A 24,080-nucleotide genomic window follows, 5' to 3' on the forward strand; every position below is an offset into this window, starting at 1 on the left:
TCAAGATCGGTGTGCTCGCAGAACCGCGAGAGCATTTAATGAAAGGTATCAAGATAAAAACGTGAGCCATAAATACGTATTAGAATTGATACGAAAATTTAAAGAGACGGGATCGATTTGCAATAAGAAAAAATATGAAAATAGAGTTGTCGATGAAGCATGCCAAGTTGAAGTATTAGGACAATTTGCTATGGATCCAACTTTGTCTACACCAAAGGCCGCAAAACTAACAAATATTTCCACTGGTTCCGTACATAAAGTTTAAAAAAAAAAAAAGTTCTTTCCTTATAAAATTCATATTCTTCATGAACTCGGAGAAAATGACTTTGATAGAAGAATTCAATTTTGTGAAGTGATGTGCCAGCGAATTGACGACGATCCCCATTTATTGAAGAACATTATTTGCTTCAGTGACGAATCGACCTTTTTTTTAAGTGGCCTGGTGAATAGACATAACTGTAGATATTGGTATAATGAAAATCCGCATGTTTTTCGGGAAGGCCATACCCAATGTCCCCAAAAAATTCATGTTTTGGCAGGAATTTATGGGAATGAAATAATCGGGCCATTTTTTTTGGAAGAAAATTTGACTGGCGAAATTTATTTAAACCTTTTAGAAAATGCAATATACCCTTCCATCATCCAATCTATGAAAAATCAAGTAGATCAACATGGTGCTATATTATTGAATTAAAATAATATACATTTTCAGCAGGATGGAGCTCCCGCGCACTACACTTTGGTAGTTCGAGAGTGGCTTGATGAAAATTTTCGAGAAAAGTTGATTGGCAGACGTGGTGCAATCGAATGGCCTGCGCGGTCTCCGGACCTAACCCCTTTTCTTTGGGGCTACTTAAAAAGCGAATTTTATAAAACCCCACCTGAGAGTATTGAGAATTTAAAAAATAGAATATTTCAAGAATGCAGAGAAATTAGGGGGCAGACCCTTGCCAATGTTCGTTAGGAGTTTAAAAATAGGCTTTTTTATTGTGTTGCTAATAACGGCGCACATTTTGAACATTTAATAAAATAAATTTGTTAAAATAATTAAATTTGTTTTTCTACCCTACCGATTTACACTTTAATTGCTTCTTTGTCAATCAATTTTATTTTTTTTACAACCATTGATAGCATAATGAATGCTCTTTAAAATAATGTATCACACCATGGGGTAGCCATTTGGCATACCAAAGTTTGGCGTAAATAAAATATTCATTATTTCTAGACATTTTCGCTAATTATTTGCTTACACATTTACCGATTTCATTTTTTTTGGTACTGATTGACAGAACTTCAGTAAATGCATAATTAAACGTCCCCCTGTATATCTAATTTGACGTGTTTTTTTTTTTTTTTTTTTTTTTTTTTTTTTTTTTTTTTTTTTAAGAAAGTTGTTAAGGGTGGATCGTTTTGAAATGAAAGCACTGTACATGCTGATATTTTTTTTAATCCTAAACAGATTGTTTCAAAAACCAAACAATCTATTAAATTTGTAAAAAAGCAGTGTCAAAAACCAACAAAGACCTCCAAAAAGCGTGTAAAGCGCTACCTGTCGAAAAATTGTTAAAACCTTAAAATACCCGCTAATGACAATTTCCATTAAAAACGGGACAGATAGCGCTCCGCAGATGTTATGAAATGTATGTTGGGATTTATTTGACCCATTGGGGCCGAAAGGGTTAAACAGATTTATTGATAATTGTTAAACTGAACCCTTAAATCGCAAATATGAAATGTTTTCAATTTTTTAATTGGAAGAATCCTTGCTCCTCCTCATAAAGTTTGTTCAACATGAATGTTTTTCAGTTGAAATACACGCTCTTAAATCTAATAAATTTTTATCAAAGGTATTTCGCAAACTCTTACCTTCCAATAATCATTTAACGGGTTTAATTATAGAATATACTCATAAAATTATGTTACACCCTGGCTTACAAACTTCAATATATTCTCTCCCAAAAATATTGGATTATGGCTTCAAAACGTACCATTCGTCGAATGATTTCTAAATGTCATAAGTAATTGTTTTCGCTCTAACCCTACACCAGTTCAACCTCTCATGGGTGATTTACCCCCTAGTCGTCTAACACCAGTAAAGGCCTTTGCTCATGTTGGTGTTGATTACGCCGGACCCTTCTCTATAACTTCAAGCCGTGTTAGAGGTACTAAGGTTTTAAAAGTATATGTATGTCTTTTTATATGTATGGCAACTAAGGCTTTACATATAGAGCTTGCTTCAGACATATCAAGTGCTGCATTCTTGGCGGCCTTGTGCCGTTTCATCGCTTGCTCGGAGAGGTAGGGTGAACCACATTTATAGTGATCAAGGAAGAAACTTTACAGGTGCATGGAAAGAAATTAGGTCTTTTATACATCTCGCCTCGCAAGAAGAAAAAATTTAATGGCATTTTAATCCACCCTATGCTCCAAACTCCGGAGGTTTGTGGGAAGCAGGTGTGAAATCAGTAAAAACACACCTTGTTCGTGTAACTGCTTTTGCAAACACTCACATTTGAAGAACTCAATACCGTTCTCATTAAAATAGAAAGTGTTCTTAACTCTCGCCCCTTATGCCCTCAGAGCTCCGACCCAAATGATTTGAAGTTTTAACTTCCGTTAGGAAATGTCCTGGGTTCCCAAGGGAACTTTTGTTCGCCCAGTGAATAGACTATGTCCTCTATCAGTTAATTAATTTTTCTTATTACACCCTTATTACAATTTTATTATTATTTTTATATTTTAATTCTCGTTCTTATTTCGAAAAGGGTGATTTAATTTTTTTTGTTTTGAGGTTTGTATATTAATTGTAAAATTTACATTTTAAGCGGGCGGTATGTTCAGTAATGGCATTAGCATGACTTGCACTAATTGTTTAAATACCACCAGACGTGAGAAGAGCGGACAAACACTTAAAAGGTAATCATTTTCGTGTATTCAATGCATTTTTGGTGTATACTTCATTAGTATTCAAATTAAGTACCTAATCCTGTAAAACCTTGTCAAAGTTATCGAAAATACCGGCAGGTAATGGGAGTGACAGGCAGCTCAAGTATATAGAAGAAAGGAATCAACAGCCTATGGTATGTTCATTTTTATTATCCTTTTTCTCTCATAAATTTAATGCTCTCACCCCCACACTTATAATATACCAGTAACAGCCCTTTAGACTGATTGGCATAAAATCGCAGACTAAGCTCTCGAACACTTTGGGGATACAACTTAAAATGCGTATGGGTCATGCTCTTAGACATAATTGGTTACTTGCGACTTGCCCCATGAATTAAAGATGGGTGTAATGAAACCTGAGTTCTAAAATTTTGAAAAAACTCCACTATTAAGAAACAAAGAAACAAACTATAAAGAACATATTGAAAATTGTAAAAAGTGGCCGACAAGAATAGAAGGCATACCCATAGAACCAGGTCCCTTAATTGCCTCCAGAGATAAGTTTCTCATTAATCATGGATATAGAGATTCCATGGCAAGATAAGTTGAATGGTATTCTTAGAAAAGTTTTATCAGGGGAGTCACAGACTTTATCCGTATACATCTGTGAAAGGAATTCTGCAAACAGATTTAAATTTCAACAAAGATTTGTTTATTTACTTCCTTTTTATTATTTCATTTAATATTTTAAAAAGGTAGCTTTAAGAAAAAAATAATAATATTATAAATATTGGAGGGAAAGTGTATCAGGTTTAGGATCTCAAATACTATCGATTTTGTTCCATAAGAAATATCGACGTTTCTGCCTTTATTTGGGCTATTTCCAGGGCTGGGTTCTGTTAATTTTAGCAGATATAATAAAAAATAGTATAAAAACAGGCAGTCCTATTTAAAAAAAGTTTTTTACTATATTTTTATGCATTCTAATTCGTAGAAGAAAAAAGATGTATTAAAATGTACATTCATATTTTTATTCAAACAAGCAATTTGTATTTAACGTCGAGGTAAGATGTTTTTTTTAATAGTTTTTTGGCCTTGAACTTGACACATTTAGCCACACTTGTTACAATATAGGAGCTCATTCATAACAAAACAGATTGCTAATATAGTGTTTATATAATTATACTATTGGGTAGTATAACAATGTATTCTCATTATGTCTAATTTCCACACAAAAAATTATGAAGAAGTAGTAAAGCCGAGAAAAGAGTACAAGAAGAAGTAATAGGGCCGAGATTTTTTAAGATGGTAGATAGCAAAGTTGGTTTTTATTGTGTAATAAGCATTATTTCCTTATATTGGTGGTTTAATATCATGTTTCAAAATATAGAATAATTATTAAATATTTATAAATATAAAACAACACTAAGGCTTTGGATTCCAGTGCCACAATTTTATAAACATAAAGTATAACCCAATCCAAAAGTCTTAAATGGGATTAAGGTCAAGTCATCTCTTATTTTAAATGTAACTGAGTGCTCTATTCATCTTCATTCATCATTCATATTACTTGTCTGTTTATCCTGTCTGTTATTTATTTCAGATTTTGGGGTTGGATTTTTCAATTTAACCGAACGCACTAAAAAAATTCATGTAGAAGGAATAAAAAATTCTCAATGTTTGGCAACGCTGTCACTTCACAGCAACTGGCGTTACTTAGTCGAACGGCAAATACGTCATGAAAAAAGGATAGCAGGAATTTGTTATTTACATGAAAAATAAAATTTCTTGAGAGTTAATTTTAAATAAATGTAAATAAATATTCCATATTATTTTTAATTCTAACCGAAATGTAAATATTATCAAAATAATGATACATTCTGGGTGTTTTCGATATGTTTTTTTTACACAAAAATAACGAACTTACAATTTTCTTTTTTTATGTCATTTTTAGAGCATTTTTATTCACAACTTTTTTTTATACGTAATTTCATAAAAATTTAATCATTTTTTCCATAACTACAAAATACCTAATTGAAAAAAAAAATTGACAACGTTGAAAACCGAACCAGGCTCGCCCGATTCACATTTTTTTTTGCAAACATTTTCTTTATTTCCTATAAATTACATTTCGAACTTAATTATACTTCTTATCCGTTAATACTTAAATAGAGTAAAATTCTTAAATATCCTGCACGCAGCATGTAATTAAGAAAAAACCCCTAGAAAGGGGACCTTATTATGGCCTTAACAATAGAAGAGTAGCATTGAACCAGTGCCGATGCTGTACTCACCGCCTATCTAAAAAAGATTTGTGAGACAGGCCCGGATTTACAAAAAATGCCGCCCTGGGCACTGTGAAAAATGCCGCCCTTTTTTTTTTGAGGTGATTTTAGCTTGCGACGTTAGGGTAGGTAAAATCGTATGCTGAGGGTTGTTATTTGTTGCTGATCAATTTGAATATTAGATTGCATATTATCTAAAACTATCATATTGAAATACTAGTAAAATCCTTATTTTAAAAATTAATTTGTATCCAATTAAATATAATTTGCTTTCGTCTTTTTTTTTTATCTCGAAGGGAGGTTAAGACAAAAAAATATAAAATAACAGAAGAAAAATACTTTTTATTAAGAATTGAAAGATGTAAAATGTTCTGTCATTTAATACAATTGCAAAATGGAGACGGACTTGTAATTACAGACTTGTTTGATCATGTAGACAATGAAAATATATTTAACAGTTTCGAAAAACGATCTGAAATCTAAAGATGTATATGAGCGTGTCGTTTTCATCGAAAGACGCGTCTGACTTTTTGTGTTGCGAACTGTTCGAAGATATCTTCGCAATTACTTCATTAAAGCAAATTTTACTCTCAATATTTGACATGTAAACATTCCACATGGTAATTTATAAGTATAACCGTTGAAAATATTTTCTTTTCTTTCTTGAGATTTGCCGCCCTGGGCACTTGCCCCGACTGCCCCTAGTGTAAATCCAGGACTGGTGAGGGAGCTTCCATTGGTGGTAAGCGCGAAGCTCTTAGCACTGAGACGCAAGTAAGCCGCGGATTGTAATCAGGATACGTGATGTTTTTTGATGAGAACTGGCACTAAAAATCTCATTTACATCGTTGCCATAATGCCATAGAATCCTTACGATTACATAGCATACGATGGCTTTTCAAAAGCGTGTTTATATGGTACATAGGTACCTAGGTACACTTTGTCATGTTTTTTTTTTCTTTTTTTTTTCAAAGAAAAATGATTCATACGCCAATTTTTTTTGCTTAATATAGTCTAAAAAAGGTCAAATCGCAGATACTAAAAACAGTCTAAAAACTATGAGCATACTTAATGTATTTAAATTTTCATAACAATATTATTCGAGCTACAAATAGACAGACCAAAGTTTCATAAAGGTACTTATGAGGAACAGTGAAAGTAAACTGACTTTGAATTTAACAGACATATGTTATTACCATTTGAAATTCTTTCAATTATTTATCCTTTATTATTTGATGACGCCTATATTCAATTATACCCGTTCATGTCTCCTGGTATCATGAAATGGGGAGACAATTGATTTAATATACATATGTTTTATTTCTGCTTCATCTTCAATTATGGATTGCGCAGGCGTTAAGTAAATATTGCTTAATGTGGAGAGCACACATCTCAAGATCAAAATCTATATTTATTTCAATAAATAGCATACTATTGTGTATAAGAACCATTATCAAACTAGGGGCATATTTTTTTTATTTATATTTTTCTACTTTTTTTGTTAGCTCCTTCACTTTTTGTTGCAATTCTCTGTTTTCTGTTTTAAGCTTCTTTTGATTTTTTCGGGCTACAGCTTTACCAGTTACATTTTGTCTACTTGGAGTAGCCTGCTGACCAGCTTATACATTATGAACCAATTCTAACGGCCTTGGGATTAAAGAAAAGTTGCGGCTGGAGTATTAACTGCCAATTCTTTCTGAAAATTTGCATTTTCCCTTTTTCTTAATCTTGACCTTTGTTGATTAATTGCGCTGGGTTCAAATAAAAAAATAAAATAAAAAAGTTAGTTAACTCACGATGAAAAAAAGGTAATTTAGTGGACCGTAAACACTTAATGAAATTAACTAAAAAACTTGGAAAACGCTGTTGTGAGACCTTACCTTCTATTATCGGTGGCCGAGATTTGCGAATTATCTACACTTTCACGCTAGCGATTTTTCGGTGTTGAGTCGCGACTCTAAACTGTTTGACGATTAGAGCTCGAATGTGTCGCGCACTGTTTAAGGCCTCAAAACGAGGTGTTGAAATTCAACAAAAAAAATAAAATATTTTAACAAATGAAATACTTCCTTAACAAGGTGAGTCAACCAAAGGCATTAAATTTAACTAAAGAAAAATACCGAGTGATAAAAGAACAAGAATTAATATGAACTAAATAAACTAAATGAAAATTAAATGAAAACTTAACATACCGCCCACCAAAATGCATTGCATTTTTCAGTCCTCCGAAAGTGGCAAAGGACAGAGCTTCACCACAGGTCGCTTTAAAGTCCCATTACTAGTGCGAACAGTAACAACGCTCACTATTCCATCTAAACCTGGATGTACCTCAGTTATGCGGCCCATTGACCAATGCAGAGGAGGGGCCAAATCATTGCGAATTAAAACTAAAGTTCCTGGTGAAAGATTACCACTGGATTTATGCCACTTAGCACGTTGGTGCAACGTATGCAAGTACTCACCAGACCAACGACGCCAAAAATCTTGGTGCATTTTTTGAAGCATTTGCCAACGATCCAATTGACGAACGGGAAGTGAGTTGACATCCAATTCAGGAGGAACACTCAGAGGTTCCAGGGTCAGGAAATGACCCGGGGTTAGAGCAGTCATATCATTGGGATCATTACTAAAGGGTGTAAGAGGTCGCGAGTTAAGAAAGGCTTCAATCTGAACCAATACAGTATTTAGCTCCTCATAGGTCAAACACTGCATACCAATGACTCTGTATAAATGAGTTTTTACAGATTTCACTCCGGCCTCCCACAATCCTCCAAAGTGGGGCGCAGAGGGGGGGTTAAAATGCCATGTTATACCTTCAGATGCGGCGGATTTTAACATAAAATTATTTAACTGCTTGGATGCACCAATAAAGTTGCTACCACAATCGCTGTACAAATGTTGGCAGCGACCTCGGCGAGCTACAAATCGTCTCAAAGCAGCTAAGAAAGCTTCCGTAGATAGACTGGATACCAATTCTAAATGCAAAGCTTTAGTCGCAAAGCAAACAAACAAACATAAATAGGCCTTACTGGTACGACAGCCGCGGTAACGAGACATCATGACATTGAATGGACCAGCATAATCAACGCCGGTATGAAGAAAAGGTTTTACCTGTGATACGCGGGATGCAGGCAAATCACCCATAGGAGGTTGAATTGACTGAGGCCTACATCTAAAGCATCTAACACATTTACCAAGAATACGACGAATAACGGCTTTAGATGACAATATCCAAAATTGCTGTGTAATAAGAAACTGAACACTCTGCACACCAGCATGAAAATACTTTAAATGAAAAAAAGTAACTACAAGCCTTGTAAACTCGTGATTACTGGGTAGGAGAGCGGGATAGTTATTGTTAAAACTTAAAGAATGTTTTAATCTACTACCGACACGTAGTATCCCAGCACTATCTAGGAAAACATTCAATTTTCTAAACGCTTTCGAAGGTATTTTATTTCCTTGAATTAACATTATATCCGAGGAAAAGGTTTGCGACTGAACATGTCTAACCAAAAGCATTAATGCATTGTGGAGTTCTACCAAAGTAAGGTTACCCTCATATTTTTTGCGGGGCAATGAAATATTATGCTTATAGCGAAGAATATAGGCCATAATGCGTTTCAGTTTGTCGAGCGACGAGAACCTTGAAATAAGATTATCCAGAAAACCCTTAGAAGAAAAAATTGAGAGACATGTTTTCTTTTCTTCAGGTAAATCATGTGAAGTTGAAGGAGTGTTTATGAAGGGGATCCAGTTGCGAGTTGAGCTAATTAAAAAACTAGGACCCGCCCACCAAAGCGAACTATTACATAACTCCATAGGGAGCAAACCTCTAGAACCGAGGTCGGCTGGATTATTCTCAGATGAAACATGATGCCAACAAGATAAAGGTAATCTTTCTTGGATAAAAGAAACGCGGTTGCTAACAAAAGTACTCCACCGATGCGGAGAAGCTTTAATCCAAGAAAGTGCTATTGTAGAATCACTCCAGGCGTATATTTTATTGATAACAAAAGATGTTTTATAAATATCGTAAACATGTGATAGCAAACGAGACAATAGCACGGCCGCACAAAGTTCTAGACGTGGTATAGAAAGTGTCTTTAGTGGTGCAACTTTTGATTTTGCACAACTAAAACGAGTGGTTGCCTGACCGTTAGGTAGTAAACTACAAAAATAAATAACGGCACAGTAACCCTTTTCGGAGCTATCACAGAAACCATGTAGTTCCAAAGTTTCAACAGGAGAATAGGGAAATAGTAGGCGAGGAATTTTGAGGCTAGAAAGGGTTAAAATATCGCTAACATATTGTTTCCAAAGATTAAGAATATCATTTGGAGGCGTTGCATCCCAATCCAACTTTAAATTCCACAAACGCTGAATTAAAAACTTGACGAGAAACGTTAAAGGTGAAAGAAAGCCCAGTGGATCAAAAATTTTTGCCAAATTAGATAACAATAGGCGTTTAGTACAACCCCTATCCACAGAGTTAACGAAAAATTGAAACACGTCAGAGGAATGGTTCCAATAAAGACCTAAAACTTTTAGCGGACTTTCTGAATCAAAATTCAGAGAAATGTCCTCATTATACAAATAAGAAGGGGGTAAATCAGCTAGCAAGCGAGGATCATTGCTACACCACTTTCGAAGTTCGAACCCTCCTTTCTGCAGCATCAGTACTAAGTCTTTTTGAAGTTTTCTAGAATCTTCAATTGTTGATGAACCTCCAGTTAGATCATCAACATAGCATGAATTTAAAATAATTTGCGAGGCCTCAGGAAAATTATCCTTTTCCTCTTCAGCCAGAACAAACAATGACTTGATAGCCAAATAAGGCGCGCATGTTAGTCCATACGTTACCGTGAGAAGGCGGTAATCAGCTATAGGTTGATCTTTAGAAAAGCGCCAAACAATTCTCTGATAATCAGTGTGGGCAGGGTTAACGATAATTTGCCGAAACATTTGACGAATATCCGCTAGGAAAACAAAGCGATGAATTCTAAAACCAAGAAGCAACGCAAAAATGTCAGCTTGCAATTTCGGGCCAGACAGAAGATGATCATTAAGTGACATACCATCTGATGGTTTGGCAGAGGCATTGAATACGACACGAAGCTTAGTAGTGGGACTTGAATCCTTTAAAACACAGTGATGTGGAATATAGAACGATTTTTTTGGGATTAAATCTGAAGATACTAATTCCATATGGTTCTGATCTAAATATTCCTTTATAAAAGCAGCATAATCTGCATAAAGCTTCGGATTTTGCTGTAACCTGCGTTCTAACGATAAGAAATTGCGAAGAGCTAATTCTCTACTTCCATAAAAAATAGGCTCATCACCTCGGAAGGGCAAGGAAACCACAAATCGGCCATCCCGATTGCGATACGTAGTTTTACGGAAAATATTTTCGCATTTCTCGTCCTCAGGAGATAAAACTTTGACATGTGGTACTTCTTCAACTTCCCAAAACTTCTGCAAAGTATCATTAACTGATGCCTGATAACAGAGAAGCGATTGTGTAGCGATAGGTGAAGAGTTGGAAACCGTTTTACCCATCAATATAAAACCAAAAACAGTGTTAATTCCCACTGGCTCATTATAGTCACCGGTAAGCCTACCCTCCAGTAAAATATAGGGAAATAATGGAGCACCTATTAATACATCAATAGAGCTAGGAGTATCATAGAAAGGGTCAGCCAAGGACGCGCTGCGTAAATGAGGCCAGTTTGTGGTAGAAATAGGATGACTAGGTAATAGCCCGCAAATTTTTGGAAGAACTGCAGCTTCCAAATCAAAATTGGGAGTGAATTTATTACAAGGTCGAATCTTGGTAAATACACTTCTTGCACAGTTTTGTACATGAGCTTCTCCAATACCTTGAACGGAGCAAGGCGTCTTATAGGAAGTAAGTCCAAGACGTTTAACACAATTTTGTGAGATAAAGTGAAGTTGCGAGCCAGAATCAAGCAATATTCTAATTTTCTGGAACGTTCCTGACCCATCTAACATATCTATAAGAGCCGTAGAAAGCAGCACATTACTAGAATTATAATTGTTAAGGCTACTCGCTACCAGATGCGAAGAATTGGTAGACCTGGAGTCCGCCTGAGAGCTAGATGGTTGATCATTGTGGATGGAGCTGGTTGATGAGAGTGCGGGTGGTGTAGTACTGCTGCTACTACCAGAAAAATAATTTCTCTCAAAATGAAGTAAAGTATGATGTTTTTGTCTACATTTATGACAAACATGCGGCGATTTACATTCTTTGACAGAACGACTACTACTTAGGCAATTTAAACATATTTTCAGCGATTTTACAAGTTGGTATCTATCATTAGGAGTTTTTGTTAAAAAGATAGGACAACGATAAACAGAATGTGCTGTTTTACAAATAGCACAACTGCTAGATTTAGATTGCTCAGTGCCTAGAAGAGCAACCTTGGAATTTGAGAAGCGATCCTCTCTCTTAAGTGATTTTTTATCTTTTTCATGAAGGGCTGAGCAAACATTGTCGAGAGCGGCACAACGCTTATGTAGATAGGTTGTAAGCTGTTGAAATGATGGAGTAGTATGTGAATCATATTGCAATTCGAATTCAGTAGCAATAGAAACATGTAAGCGTTTAAGCAACATCTGAACCAAAATGAAATCCCATGAAGCTACAGGAAAGTTAAGATTTTCTAATGCAGCAAGATTATCAGAAAATGTATCCAAAAGTTGTCTTAACTCGGCAGGATTCTCAGATGTGAGTTTGGGGGTATTTTCGATGGCTGCCCAGTGTGTGGCCGCAACTAAACGAGGGTTTTCATATCGCTTAACTAGCATTTCATAAGCGGTTGTGTAATTGACATCTGTCATCGGTAACTTCTGAATCAAGGTCAGAGGCTGACCACGTAAGAAACTCAAAAGATAATTAAATTTTTCTATGTTACGCAAAGTACTGTTATTATGAATCAAAGCATCAAACATATCCTTAAAAGTGGCAAACTGTGTAATATTTCCAGAAAAGGATGGAATCTCTAATTTTGGCAGTGTTACATGGGACTGATTACTAGATGATGAAGACGAAGTATTTGTAGTCAATGATTCTCCAAACAGCTCAAAATAAATCGATTTAATATACCAAAAATCTTTTTCAAATGAGCTTCGTACCGCGTCTTGTTCGGTGAATTGATCCTCATCATCTAGAATGCAACTAATGACAACGTTATGCTGCTTGAAAAACTCAGTTCTAATTGATTCCAAAATATCATAACTCAATTTAAAGATTATGTGTTGGGAAGTGTCTTCTTTAGCACTTCTCGATATATTAAGAATATCCGATAGACGATTAAATTCAGTTTGTCTAAGAACTTTGGCTCTTTTCAGTTTATCGGACATCCTACTATATCTGAAAAAAAAAAACGAAGAAAACAGAAGAAAAGTTCAAGGCAAGAAACGGAGTCTCAAGACCGACTTTAGACCGACTATAAAAAAACGAGAATGATGTTGCGTATACAGTACAAGCAACAATTAAAAAACTCCAATGAATGAACTTGTGACACCCTGTTAAAACCAATATAAAAATGAAACCTATTGGAAAAAAAGATGTGCACTGTTTACCTTTAGATATAATCCTGCAAAAGAATTCAACTTGAAAAACGACCTGTGTTGATTTAAACGATAATTCATAAATTCTTGTTAAGAAAATATGAAATGTTCGCGATCGATATTTAAACTATCTGCAAACCAACTAAAGATGAAATGAATAATGCAATGTATTTTTGAAATTAAAAAAGAGAAGAAAATTGATCAACTAATTAATTGTACTTTTTAAGCCTATATGATTGAATTAACTGGGCGGTTTATTCTATAAAATTATAAGTTAATTTTCAAAAGGCCAAAGTGTGAATAGCAAAAATGCGGTTCGAAGTGACCAAAAATAATGTTGATTAATTGCGCTGGGTTCAAATAAAAAAATAAAATAAAAAAGTTAGTTAACTCACGATGAAAAAAAGGTAATTTAGTGGACCGTAAACACTTAATGAAATTAACTAAAAAACTTGGAAAACGCTGTTGTGAGACCTTACCTTCTATTATCGGTGGCCGAGATTTGCGAATTATCTACACTTTCACGCTAGCGATTTTTCGGTGTTGAGTCGCGACTCTAAACTGTTTGACGATTAGAGCTCGAATGTGTCGCGCACTGTTTAAGGCCTCAAAACGAGGTGTTGAAATTCAACAAAAAAAATAAAATATTTTAACAAATGAAATACTTCCTTAACAAGGTGAGTCAACCAAAGGCATTAAATTTAACTAAAGAAAAATACCGAGTGATAAAAGAACAAGAATTAATATGAACTAAATAAACTAAATGAAAATTAAATGAAAACTTAACAACCTTCTAGCCCGTTCTTTCCAATCTTTGCGAACGGTTTTTTTCTCTACTACTTAAAAGGGAAATCGTTTTAGTTTTTCCACATTCTTTTCTTTTTTGATATCTCTTCCTTTCTTTTTGTTTATATTCTTCATATTTGCCTGCATCTGCTTTTATTCCCTTCTTCATATGCTGCATATTTACTCGAACTTGCTCTTTGCGCTTTTCAGCGGCTGCATCCACTGAAGATCGCTTTGCCTTTGGCATCCTAGTCTAAATTTAAGAAAAAAAAAAGATAAATAAAAAGGGTTGCTATTTGTAAGTTGGAGCATCTTTTTATCTAATCAAATTTTAACCTTAGTAGGCTTAAACTATAGACATTTAGTTAGAAAATACAAACTATGGTCACCTCATAATCACCTGTCACCACCGTTATCACCAGTTGTTAAAGGAGGAGGCAAAAATCGCTCAGCTCTTATAAAATAAAAAGATTATTTAGCAACAAATCAAGTATTTGATTACTTACATCAAAATAACTTCCTAAGAGATCAAACAAGAAAAAAGAATTGTAGATTATTTAAAACTCACCAAAAATTTTTGATAATGGAGGTGATGCGGTATGCTTTGCCAAATGCGATATACACCATTTTCTTGTTGATAATGGAGGTGACGGTTAAAGTAGGGACAAACGTTTAAACAACAATAAAATCGTGAAAACGTTTAAACTATTTAATTATTGGTTATTATTGATTGATATAAACATGAGTAGCATAAGTATATGATAACTGTGGTATATTCAATTTTTAATTGTGTTTAAGCTACAAAAACATATTTCTAGGCTGGGAAAGGGGCGATAACAGAGGTGATTTTTTGGTGGTTTGGGATAAAAAAAAAACTAAGAAAATATTATTTATTCGATTTTTTTCTGGATTTAGTGCTTTGTTACAATTAGTTATTAATTATTAAAAAAAATATATATATTGAGTTTGCGAAAAATCGTTAGGGACGGCAAAATTGCCCTTTTTTGATAATGGCCCATAAGGGTTGTTTGGGTATGCATTTTTTGTTGGTAATGAGTTTTTTCATGGAGTAAAATAAATGAAGACTTTCTTATTGAAAACTTATATTATTGAAAACTTTTTTATTATTAAGTTATGGAAGATTGTTAAAATACCCATTTTCATAGCACTATATTTGCTGTCATGGATTTTGTTTTTTTTTAGCCTTTTGTCTTTAACTACTATTAAGTCTGCATCAATTACTTAATATTTAACGACATCCTTAATTATAGATGAGGATGAACTTGTTCCAGATGATTTTTTTTTTTAATTTTTGATTTGTGCATGTTACAAACGTTACCACAACGTTGGCATATGACTCCTCACCAGACCATGGTTTCGGAAGATTCGCTAACCTTCCACGCTTCTCTAGAAATGTGTGCATGCCCGGTTGTGTCACCGCCATGCTTCTGGAATGACGACGAACAGCTGATATTTGCAGCGTTGTCAATATCATTACAGTATATTGGCTCTTACTCTTAAATTAATCCAACTAGCATGTATTCAAAGATATACAAATTAACTCGATTAATAAGATAAATTATATTGACAACATTATCTCCAACTTTGACACTATTACTCACATTAACGCCACCGGAGTTTACGGCCTGTCAGATACGGCTTTATCTCAATGTAGTTTTTTCCATAAAAGTGGAGAAGCCAATTATAGAACACCGTCCTATAGCAAAAACGGATCTAAGCAATTTATTTAACAATATCATACAGCTTAACTGGACTTTTGTGAGTGTTCATTAGACCACAAATTCAACCAGTTTTTTGAAAGTATATAAATAGGAAATGAACCAATTTCCAGAAAAGGCGAAAACCAAAAAAATAGATAGCTCGCCAATAGTTTGGTAAACAGAAGACCATAGACAAATGAGAAAAGCAACAAGTTTTTTATTTAACTTTCTAAGCTGCGAAACACTTCTGACATTGTAAACATTTACAAATAGCTTCTGCGAAGAACCGAGCAAATGAAAATTCTAATAGAAATGCCTTAAATAGTCAAAAAGAAATGTGGAGAATAGTAAACAACCTAAAATCAAAACAGAAAAAGACTGACATGAATCAACACCAAATGATTGTAACAGCTGTTTTGGAAATTCTCCAAACGTAAGGAAGTATGCATACCAGATGGCCTTGAAGATATAAATATTTTATCAAATGTGTCAAAAACCAATTTGATGTTTTTTTTCTGTGACCAGTTCCCATACTGTTGCAAATATCATTTTAAATTTAAAAAATAAAAACTGTTCAGTACCATTTGATGATTGCAAAACAGGACATACCTACAAGTTCCACCATTCCAAAATATGCCGATAATTTTTTTGTAATATTAGTATTTTGTTAAGACTAAAAGTGTACCATATATTTGCATTACTTATATAATTTCTTTTATACTTATTAAAATATGCCTTGCAGAATTTATTTTTCAATTAATCTGAAAGAACGCATTATATGCGTATAAAGCAGGTTTCTCTCAAACCAATATTGCAAAGCAATTTTCTGCCGGAAAAGATTTAAAAATTTATGAAGAAATTTCGAATTCGTGGTAAGTAGCTCAAAAGAGGTGGCCGCCACCAGAAAAACCTCTAAAAAACTAGATCGGCGTATAAAAAGGATAAGTCAAAGTGATCCTAAGATGCCGGCTCAAAAATTTTGGCCAATCGGGAAGGTGCAAGTGTGTCCTCAATAACAATTTAAAGGTATCTGGTTGAAGCTGGTTTGAAAGCAAGAAAACTTGCAAAGAAACCTTTGCTTAAAAAAAAAAATAGGGACAGTAGGTTACTTTTTGCAACTTTTCATCGTAATTCGATGGTCAAAGACTGGAGAAAAGTGTTGTTTTCCGAGGAATCAAAATTTTGAATTTTTGGTAGCGATGGTGTGAGGTGAATAAGTCGACCAGAAGAGAAAAAAACTACAGCCTAAACATGTTAACCCGACAGTAAGGCATGGAGGAAGTAATATAATTGTGTGGGGTTGCTTTTTTGCAGATGGTATATGGCCATTATATAAAATTTGCGTAAAAATGGACCGATTTGAGTATCGAAACATCCTAGAAAATGTTATGCTGCCCTATGCAGAATGGGAAATGCCGTTAAAATTCGTGCTCCAACATGACAACGATCCTAAACATACCTCCAAAAGTGTAAAGCAATGGTTTACAGAAAACAGCATTAAAGTTTTGAAATGGCCACTTCAGTCACCGAATCTTAATCTGATAGAAAATTTGTGGGAGATCGCAGATAACCAAATTCGAATAAAAAATATCAGAAATGCAGCACAATTACATGACGAAGTCGAAAAAGCATGGAAGACGATTGATGATAATGTTATCAATAATTTAGTTGATTCCATGCCCATACATTGTGCAGCCCTAATTGAAAATAATGCCTATTGGATTAAATATTAATATTTTATAGTTTTTATATTAAGAATTTTTCGCTTTAATTTTGTTAATATAAAAAAGTTTCTCTAATTTTGTCACGCTCATACTACGGTTTTTTAAATAAGTTCATATATTTACATAAAAACCATAATTAATAAACATTAAATATTGTGTTTGTATTTTTTTAAGGAGTTTTCTCTGTAAATAGTTGTGGCTTCAAGTTTGTCTTTAAGTTTGTTTTACGATCGTCTTTAATAAATGTACAAAGTGTTTTTTAATATTGCGACAGTAATAAAAATCAGTAGCGTACCGTAGGGTAAAGTTGAAAGAATAATCTTCAGCATTTTTCTTTAGAAATTTTTTCGGTAAAACATTTGAATGCATGCCTCAAATATATGTAAAAAAGGTTTTTCTTTCAATTTTACCACCCTGTAGTGTAAAGACGATTAGGACATAATATGTTCAATAGGAACTTTCTTGCGAGCCCACCTCAGAGCTAGATCACACTTACACCGTCAATATTTAAAAAATCGCCTTTGAACCTGCTCTAAATTATGAATGTGAATATTGGTGACCAAGCTACCGAAGCATATTTCAACTTAATTAAACCAAATTATAAATTACTTATTAAGTTAGTTAACTTAGATGAGGGCAATTTTTATTTGTTAAAATTTATATTTCAGTTTTCTAATATTAATTTATTTAAATCTGGTTTTGATAATTGCATTTTTTTTCTTATTTATTATTATATTTTTGGGGTTGATCCAATATCAAGAAATTGGAATAATATATTTAAACAATTAATTAGTTTTATTACAAATTAAAGGAATTTTGTTTATCATTAACCCGTACTAAGCTTAAGGATAAGCAAGCACATTAAATGACCTGAGATTAGAAACTTGTCTAAGATGGAAAAGCTTTTGATAAAAGTAGATTCACCTACCCAGACTTAATAACATGTAATTTTACCTACAGTAGAAGTTTTAAAAACCAACAAAAAAAGCAATAAAACAATTATGTATATTTTCTTTGCAATTACATTATCCCAATTAATTTTTTTTACAACTAATCCCAGTAGTGACCATTTCTCTTTGGTGATGTATAATAAACTTGCAGTCATGTAGAAATAACTTCAAGCGTTAACTTAAGAGTTTAAGTATCTTGTTAGACACTTAAGACAATTATGCAGTATTTACATTTAGACAATTGTGTAGTATTGGATAAGTTTTGACGTTCAGCTGGATATGGTGGCGAAATCAATCAATCAATAATTTTGACAACCACAAGAATGTTTATTCGAAATCTGTGCTGTCAATTGATTCTTTGTTAATTTAGATTTTAATTAATTAGATGGTGTTTTGGATTCTAATACTATTATGTTACAAAATTTAATTAATAGCTATGGCCTAAATCAGCATGTTACAGTCCACAAGAATTACTCTTCTACATTAATAGATTATGTTGTTTCCAACTATATCCAAGAAAACGTTGAATGCGTAGTAAAAAATGGTGCAATTTCTGGTCACAAGACGGTGCAGATTTTTAGTTCAGAGAAAAAACAAGGAGAGGATGGGATATATTATTTAGGAGAAATTATGTAAGAGCACTCCATTATATAGGAAAATTTAATCTGCAAAATGTGCTTATAGTTGACTATTTTAACTCATACAGGTCTAGAATTATTATACAATAATTAAAGCAGCAAAGCAACTATATTACCAAAATAGAATTCAACCTTCTAACAAGTAAAAGGAAGCCCGGAATATTATTCATGAAATTAGGTGCAAAACAGTGTCAGCAACTAAATTGAATGCCAATGATTTAAATGAATTCTATGGCAACAAAGCCTTCCATTTATAAATTCAAATTAAAAGTAATACTAATTTTTAGATGGAATTCATGTACCTTTGTCAATATGAAATCAAAAAAGTTATTTTAGAGTTAGAAAATAAAAAAGCTACAGAATGGAATCATATTTCATTGAAAATACTTTATGAATTGCCTGGAAATGCAAATAAATTTCTTGGAGATGCTATAATCTCTCTTTGGCGTCAGGTGAAATTCCTAGCTGTTTGAAGATGTTGCTCCCTGTATAAGGGTGGGGATGAGGGTAGTCCCTTAAATCACAGATCATGATCCATGTGCAATTAAAAGATGCTGTGACTCAAATGAAGTATGTTTTAATATTTTACAAACAAACATTATGACATTAAACATAACTTAGGGACATTTTTTCTGGAAAATCAAATGTTAACAGACTATAATAAACGAATTCTTAGATTTACAAAAAGGCTAAAATTTGAGTCACAAGCAAAACCTAAATAAAAAGTTATCATCAAATGATTGTGCTTTACTTCAAATAACTCAGATAAAAATATATCAAGTCAGGCATATTTTGCATTAATTAAATCCCACTTACAGTATGGTATATGATTTTGGGGCTCTTGCGCTAAACAGCTAATGCATATAGTATATACATATCATGCAAAAAGCAGCTATTAGAGACATGACTAAGACCTGGATTTGTGTTACTCATGTATCTAATAGCTCAGGTCAACCACTTTCTATAGCAAACAAAATTTGAATACTGTCATCTTTAGATTATTTACATGTATCCCTAATTCATAAGAAGTATAGGAATACTCGAGTTAAAATTTATCTACATGTACCAACAGACTAACCTATAAGCTATTATTACTAGTACCTAGAACTTCCCAGGTGCTTGATTCTTAGTTACAATGGACAACATTTTTTTAAACATTTACCCAGTAAAACCAGAAAAATATATGAAGAAAATGAATTTTATGAGGGAAGTCAAAAGGTTATTTGTGTCTTGAGCCTATTATGACGTTCAGGAATGTTACAATGACCAATTTTAACACTAATAACCTTGAAATCTTTTCTTTTGAAAGAGTTCTGTTCAAGTTTTTACTGTTTTATTGTGGGATGTTATGCTTTAGTTTAGGTATCTCATTATTGCTGTATGAGTAAAAGTTTATTTTATGTACTGTTTTGTATTTTAATTATTTTTAAAATTTTTTATGACTGCTTTAGCTCTATTATTTGTAAGTTGTGTTATGTTTATTCAGACAGGAATACATATTTTCTAGCTTTGTTTAAAACAATTTTGTTAGAAACAATAAAGCATTTTTTGATTTGATTATGAGAAATGCAGATAATTAAAAAATATTGAAAAATTAGAGAAAAAAAGAGTTTAAAAATAGGGGATTGGTCATCGGAAATATAAAATATTATTAATATATTCATAATAAATATATATATAATATTATAGTTAAAATATATCATAAAATAGAAGATTAAGTAAAAAAACAATCCATTTTTTATTGACTTTATTTAGAATTATCACAAATAAGGAACAACACATCCTATAATTATTAATAAATACCAAACTGTAAAGTATTTACATACATTTAAGCAACAAAATTTAAAGCCTGTTTTTTTTCTAATTCAATACCCACATTTTTATCTACATGGTTACCTTTAAAATAATTTCCCAAAATGATCCCAGTAACCAAAATAAAGCCCACCCAAGAGTTTGAAATAAATTTCTGAGAACAATCTAATGCATTATTAATATTAAGAGTAAAAATTTGTCGGAGAAGATGACAAGAAACTAAACCTACTGCACAATAAAATGGCCATGTTTGACTATTCATTAATCCTGATATTACTAGCAAGCTTGACATGACCAAAGTAAAACCTGTAAGCCATATTTTAGTATCTTCATTAAACCTTATTGCAGTAGATTTGATGCCAATCCTCAAATCATCAAGCCTATCTTGATGTGCATATATGGTATCATATACTATAGTCCAACAAACTCCTGCTAAATATAATGGCACACAAACTGCTGGGTCAACAAAGCCTTTAACAGCACTATAACCCAACAAGGTGCCCCAATTAAAAGTAAATCCCAACACCAATTGGGGCCAATATGTAATTCTCTTCATTAATGGATAAGTTATTACTAAAGCTAGTGAACTTGCACCAAGAGCAACACTGTACCAGTTTAACTGAAGCAAGATTGCCAATCCAAGACTTAACTGCCCTCCAAGAAATAAAACTGATTTTTTCATTGAAATGTCACCACAAACTAAAGGTCTATCTTTGGTTCTGTCAACTTTCGAATCAATATTTCGGTCCCACATATCATTTATTGTACAGCCTGCCCCTCGCATTATGACTGATCCAGCACCAAACAAAGTTAATAAATACATATCAGGGAGGCATCCTGGACTTGCTGCAGATGCTATGCCCCAAGCTCCAGGCCAGAACAAGAGCCAAGAACCCACAGGCCTATCTAACCTCATCAGTTTTAGATATGGCCTAATTTTTTGGGGCACTTTATTGACAAATCTATTGGCAAGTGTATCATTTTTTTTTTCGTCTTGTGTAGCTGAGGTGGTCGAACATTGATAGGGTTCAAAGAATATTTTATGATTCAAAACATGATTTCTAACCTCGAAACTTGGAGCAGCATGTTTCCAAATAGGGAACTGATTCACTCGCTTAAAATATTTTATAGCAAACATTACGAAGCCTTAATTTTTGGTTACATTTCTTCCGCCAAACACGTTCCGTTTATGAAACCATTATTTACGACTTTAAATTGCCAATTTGCATTTTACACTATTTACAGTATTTAGACAAAAATGACATTTAGCTTCTTATGTCATTTTGACTCATAAACGTTCTTTTAGGGCGCTTTTACATGGCAATTGCGTCACCGTGATATGCCGCTTGATGAGAGCCCTCACCCTAAGAGCCAGTTCATAAGCTCGCGAGGTTTGAATTTGTAAGACGGTGGGAGGAAAATTCATCATTTCTGAAAATAGAGAAATTTGGGTTGTCGAGAAATAGACTTGAAATCGAAGTTTTGGAAAAGAACTTTTCGAAATGTCAGAACGTGTTTATAACTCTGCACTAAAAAAATATAGAAAGGCCTGTATAATATAATAGAGAACCTGGTGTAATAATATAAATATAGAACGAATGTTATAATGAGCGACCAGTACTTATATCATTCAATATTATAAATATGACTACATAAAGGTAAAACAAAATATTCTTTCCTAAAGCAACAAGTAATTAGCACTTAAAAATAATAGAAACAAATATCATCAAAGATGGTACTTGTCTTAGATATAGATATTTGATAGACGTGTTTTACTTTTTCTACTTCCTAAATGATGGAATATACCAATAATCGCAAAGAACAGCCAGTACTCACTCAGACGGGTCTATCTAGACAACCCATGAAATGGACGCAGATATGAACCATTGATTATGCCAACTTCCTATACAGTTACAAATCTTGGAAGAGATATTATTGGATACCAACAAAAACTACATGCAGAAATCATAATGGTTTACTACACTAGCCGATCAATCTCGAGTAATCCTCAGAAACAAACTTATACCGGAATCAATACTAATCAAATACTCTCCATTTAAACGAAAACTCCCAAAAAAGTTCATACAGAAACAAATTAAAAGGAACTCTGAACAAAAATACCGGTGAAACTGTACCCATGTTACCTAAAGACAAAGAGTAATATAAAAATTTATGTGATATAATGGCTAACAAAAATAAATAAAATACAATGACTTAGACCCGATTGAACAGACCAGCCTTGCCTGAAATCAAAACGTCAAAAAAACTTGCAAAACTCCCAATATGAAGAACACAGTTGTCTAACCCAGATATACTCAAGAGGTAGCCAACATTGGATGCTTTACATTATCTTTTACGCTGCTAGAAAAGTAAAATTCAATACAAAAAAGTGAGCATACAAAAGCATACCAAACCTCATCTAGCTTCATGGAAATATTGCATGACTAAAAAGATCAACCAAATTAAAGGAGATATTAAAAGGATGACAGAAGTTATCAGAGGCGTAAGAACAAAAGGAAGTCAAACCATATGCATTCGTAGCACGATAGACAAAATACTAAAATAAAAGAATGCGTGACACATTAAAACAAAAGATCTTTGTTTATAGTGAACATCTTAGAAAGTTTAAAACCAGCAACACATGTAACCAAGATAACGCTCTATTTAAATTTAAAAGGTCTGAAAAAGATCCAATCTATAGATCTCTAAATAAATGCGATAACCCTAGCAAAGAATGAATTAAAAACCTTTGGGGAAATCAACTAAAACTTTTGGCAAACCTAAAACTTCAGACCAATTCACGCCCTTGAATGCCGAAGAAGAAAATATTACAGCACACTTTAGCATAATGCAACACCGCCTATTTACAGTAGAAGAAGCTGCTAAAGTAATTTCACACATACAAAAATGGAAGGCGCCAGAACTTAACTACTAGTTTAAGAAAATCACATTCGTCCGCATCAAAATGTCATGGATAACCAACAAACTATGCCCGGACTCCTGACACAAGGCACCACATATCTGCTACCAACAGAAAAAACTAACACAGATGATACTCCCGAATTTATATGAGCTAAGCTTATATAAGCACTGTGTAGAAAGCATGTTGACAAAATGCTCTTTAAATACGTTTAACCATAGACTTTATTATTTGTAATAAAGCGGTCAAAAACTACAGAAACATGTATGTGGCTTACGTTGATTATAATAGACTTTCAACTCACGACTGATTACTACAGATGCTAAAGATATATAAAATCGATCCGTGCATTGTGTTATTCCTGGAAAGCGAAATGTCCACATGACGTGCCACAAACCAGTTACCATCCTCTGTGGTTGTGCCTGGCTCTTAATCCTTTTTATTATGAGAGTGCCAGTGTGACATAAAGAAATTGCGAAAATCAATCATCTGCTTATTATGAATGACCTTAAACTGCTAGTCGACACAAAAAAACCTGCTAGAGTAATGACTTCAAATTAAAAAAGGTGGGTATAAATTTTAGGATGGTAATAGCATCATATATCGGGAATAAGCGTGCTCAATGAATCAATTATTACAAAACGAAGTTACAAATGTTGAACAAGAATTAAAAGACTACAAAGGCTGTTAAAACCTAAGCTTCGTAGTAAGAATCTAATAAAATCCATTAAAAGGAATGCTTGTAACGCGCTTAACTACTTA

The 24,080-nt window shown here is 33.4% G+C and overlaps 3 protein-coding genes across 3 annotated transcripts in view; all 3 read right to left on the reverse strand.

The window, feature by feature from the left end:
• The window catches only part of LOC126734395 (protein O-mannosyl-transferase 2), a 101,401-nt gene that overhangs the window by 41,850 nt on the left and 35,471 nt on the right, over positions 1-24,080 (reverse strand). The window lies entirely within an intron of this gene.
• On the reverse strand, positions 5,494-13,547 carry LOC126734393 (uncharacterized). The gene is made up of 2 exons (XM_050438004.1): positions 7,634-13,547; positions 5,494-7,567 (listed from the first exon to the last, which is right to left on the reverse strand). Exons 1-2 carry the CDS (start codon positions 12,555-12,557, stop codon positions 7,389-7,391), a joined length of 5,103 nt encoding a protein of 1,700 aa, XP_050293961.1. The 5' UTR covers positions 12,558-13,547; the 3' UTR covers positions 5,494-7,388.
• Positions 20,319-21,662, reverse strand: LOC126734403 (4-hydroxybenzoate polyprenyltransferase, mitochondrial). The gene has a single exon (XM_050438026.1). It carries the CDS (start codon positions 21,534-21,536, stop codon positions 20,415-20,417), a length of 1,122 nt encoding a protein of 373 aa, XP_050293983.1. The 5' UTR covers positions 21,537-21,662; the 3' UTR covers positions 20,319-20,414.

The sequence above is a fragment of the Anthonomus grandis genome, chromosome 3, assembly GCF_022605725.1.
Source record: "Anthonomus grandis grandis chromosome 3, icAntGran1.3, whole genome shotgun sequence".
Lineage (NCBI taxonomy): Eukaryota > Metazoa > Arthropoda > Insecta > Coleoptera > Curculionidae > Anthonomus > Anthonomus grandis.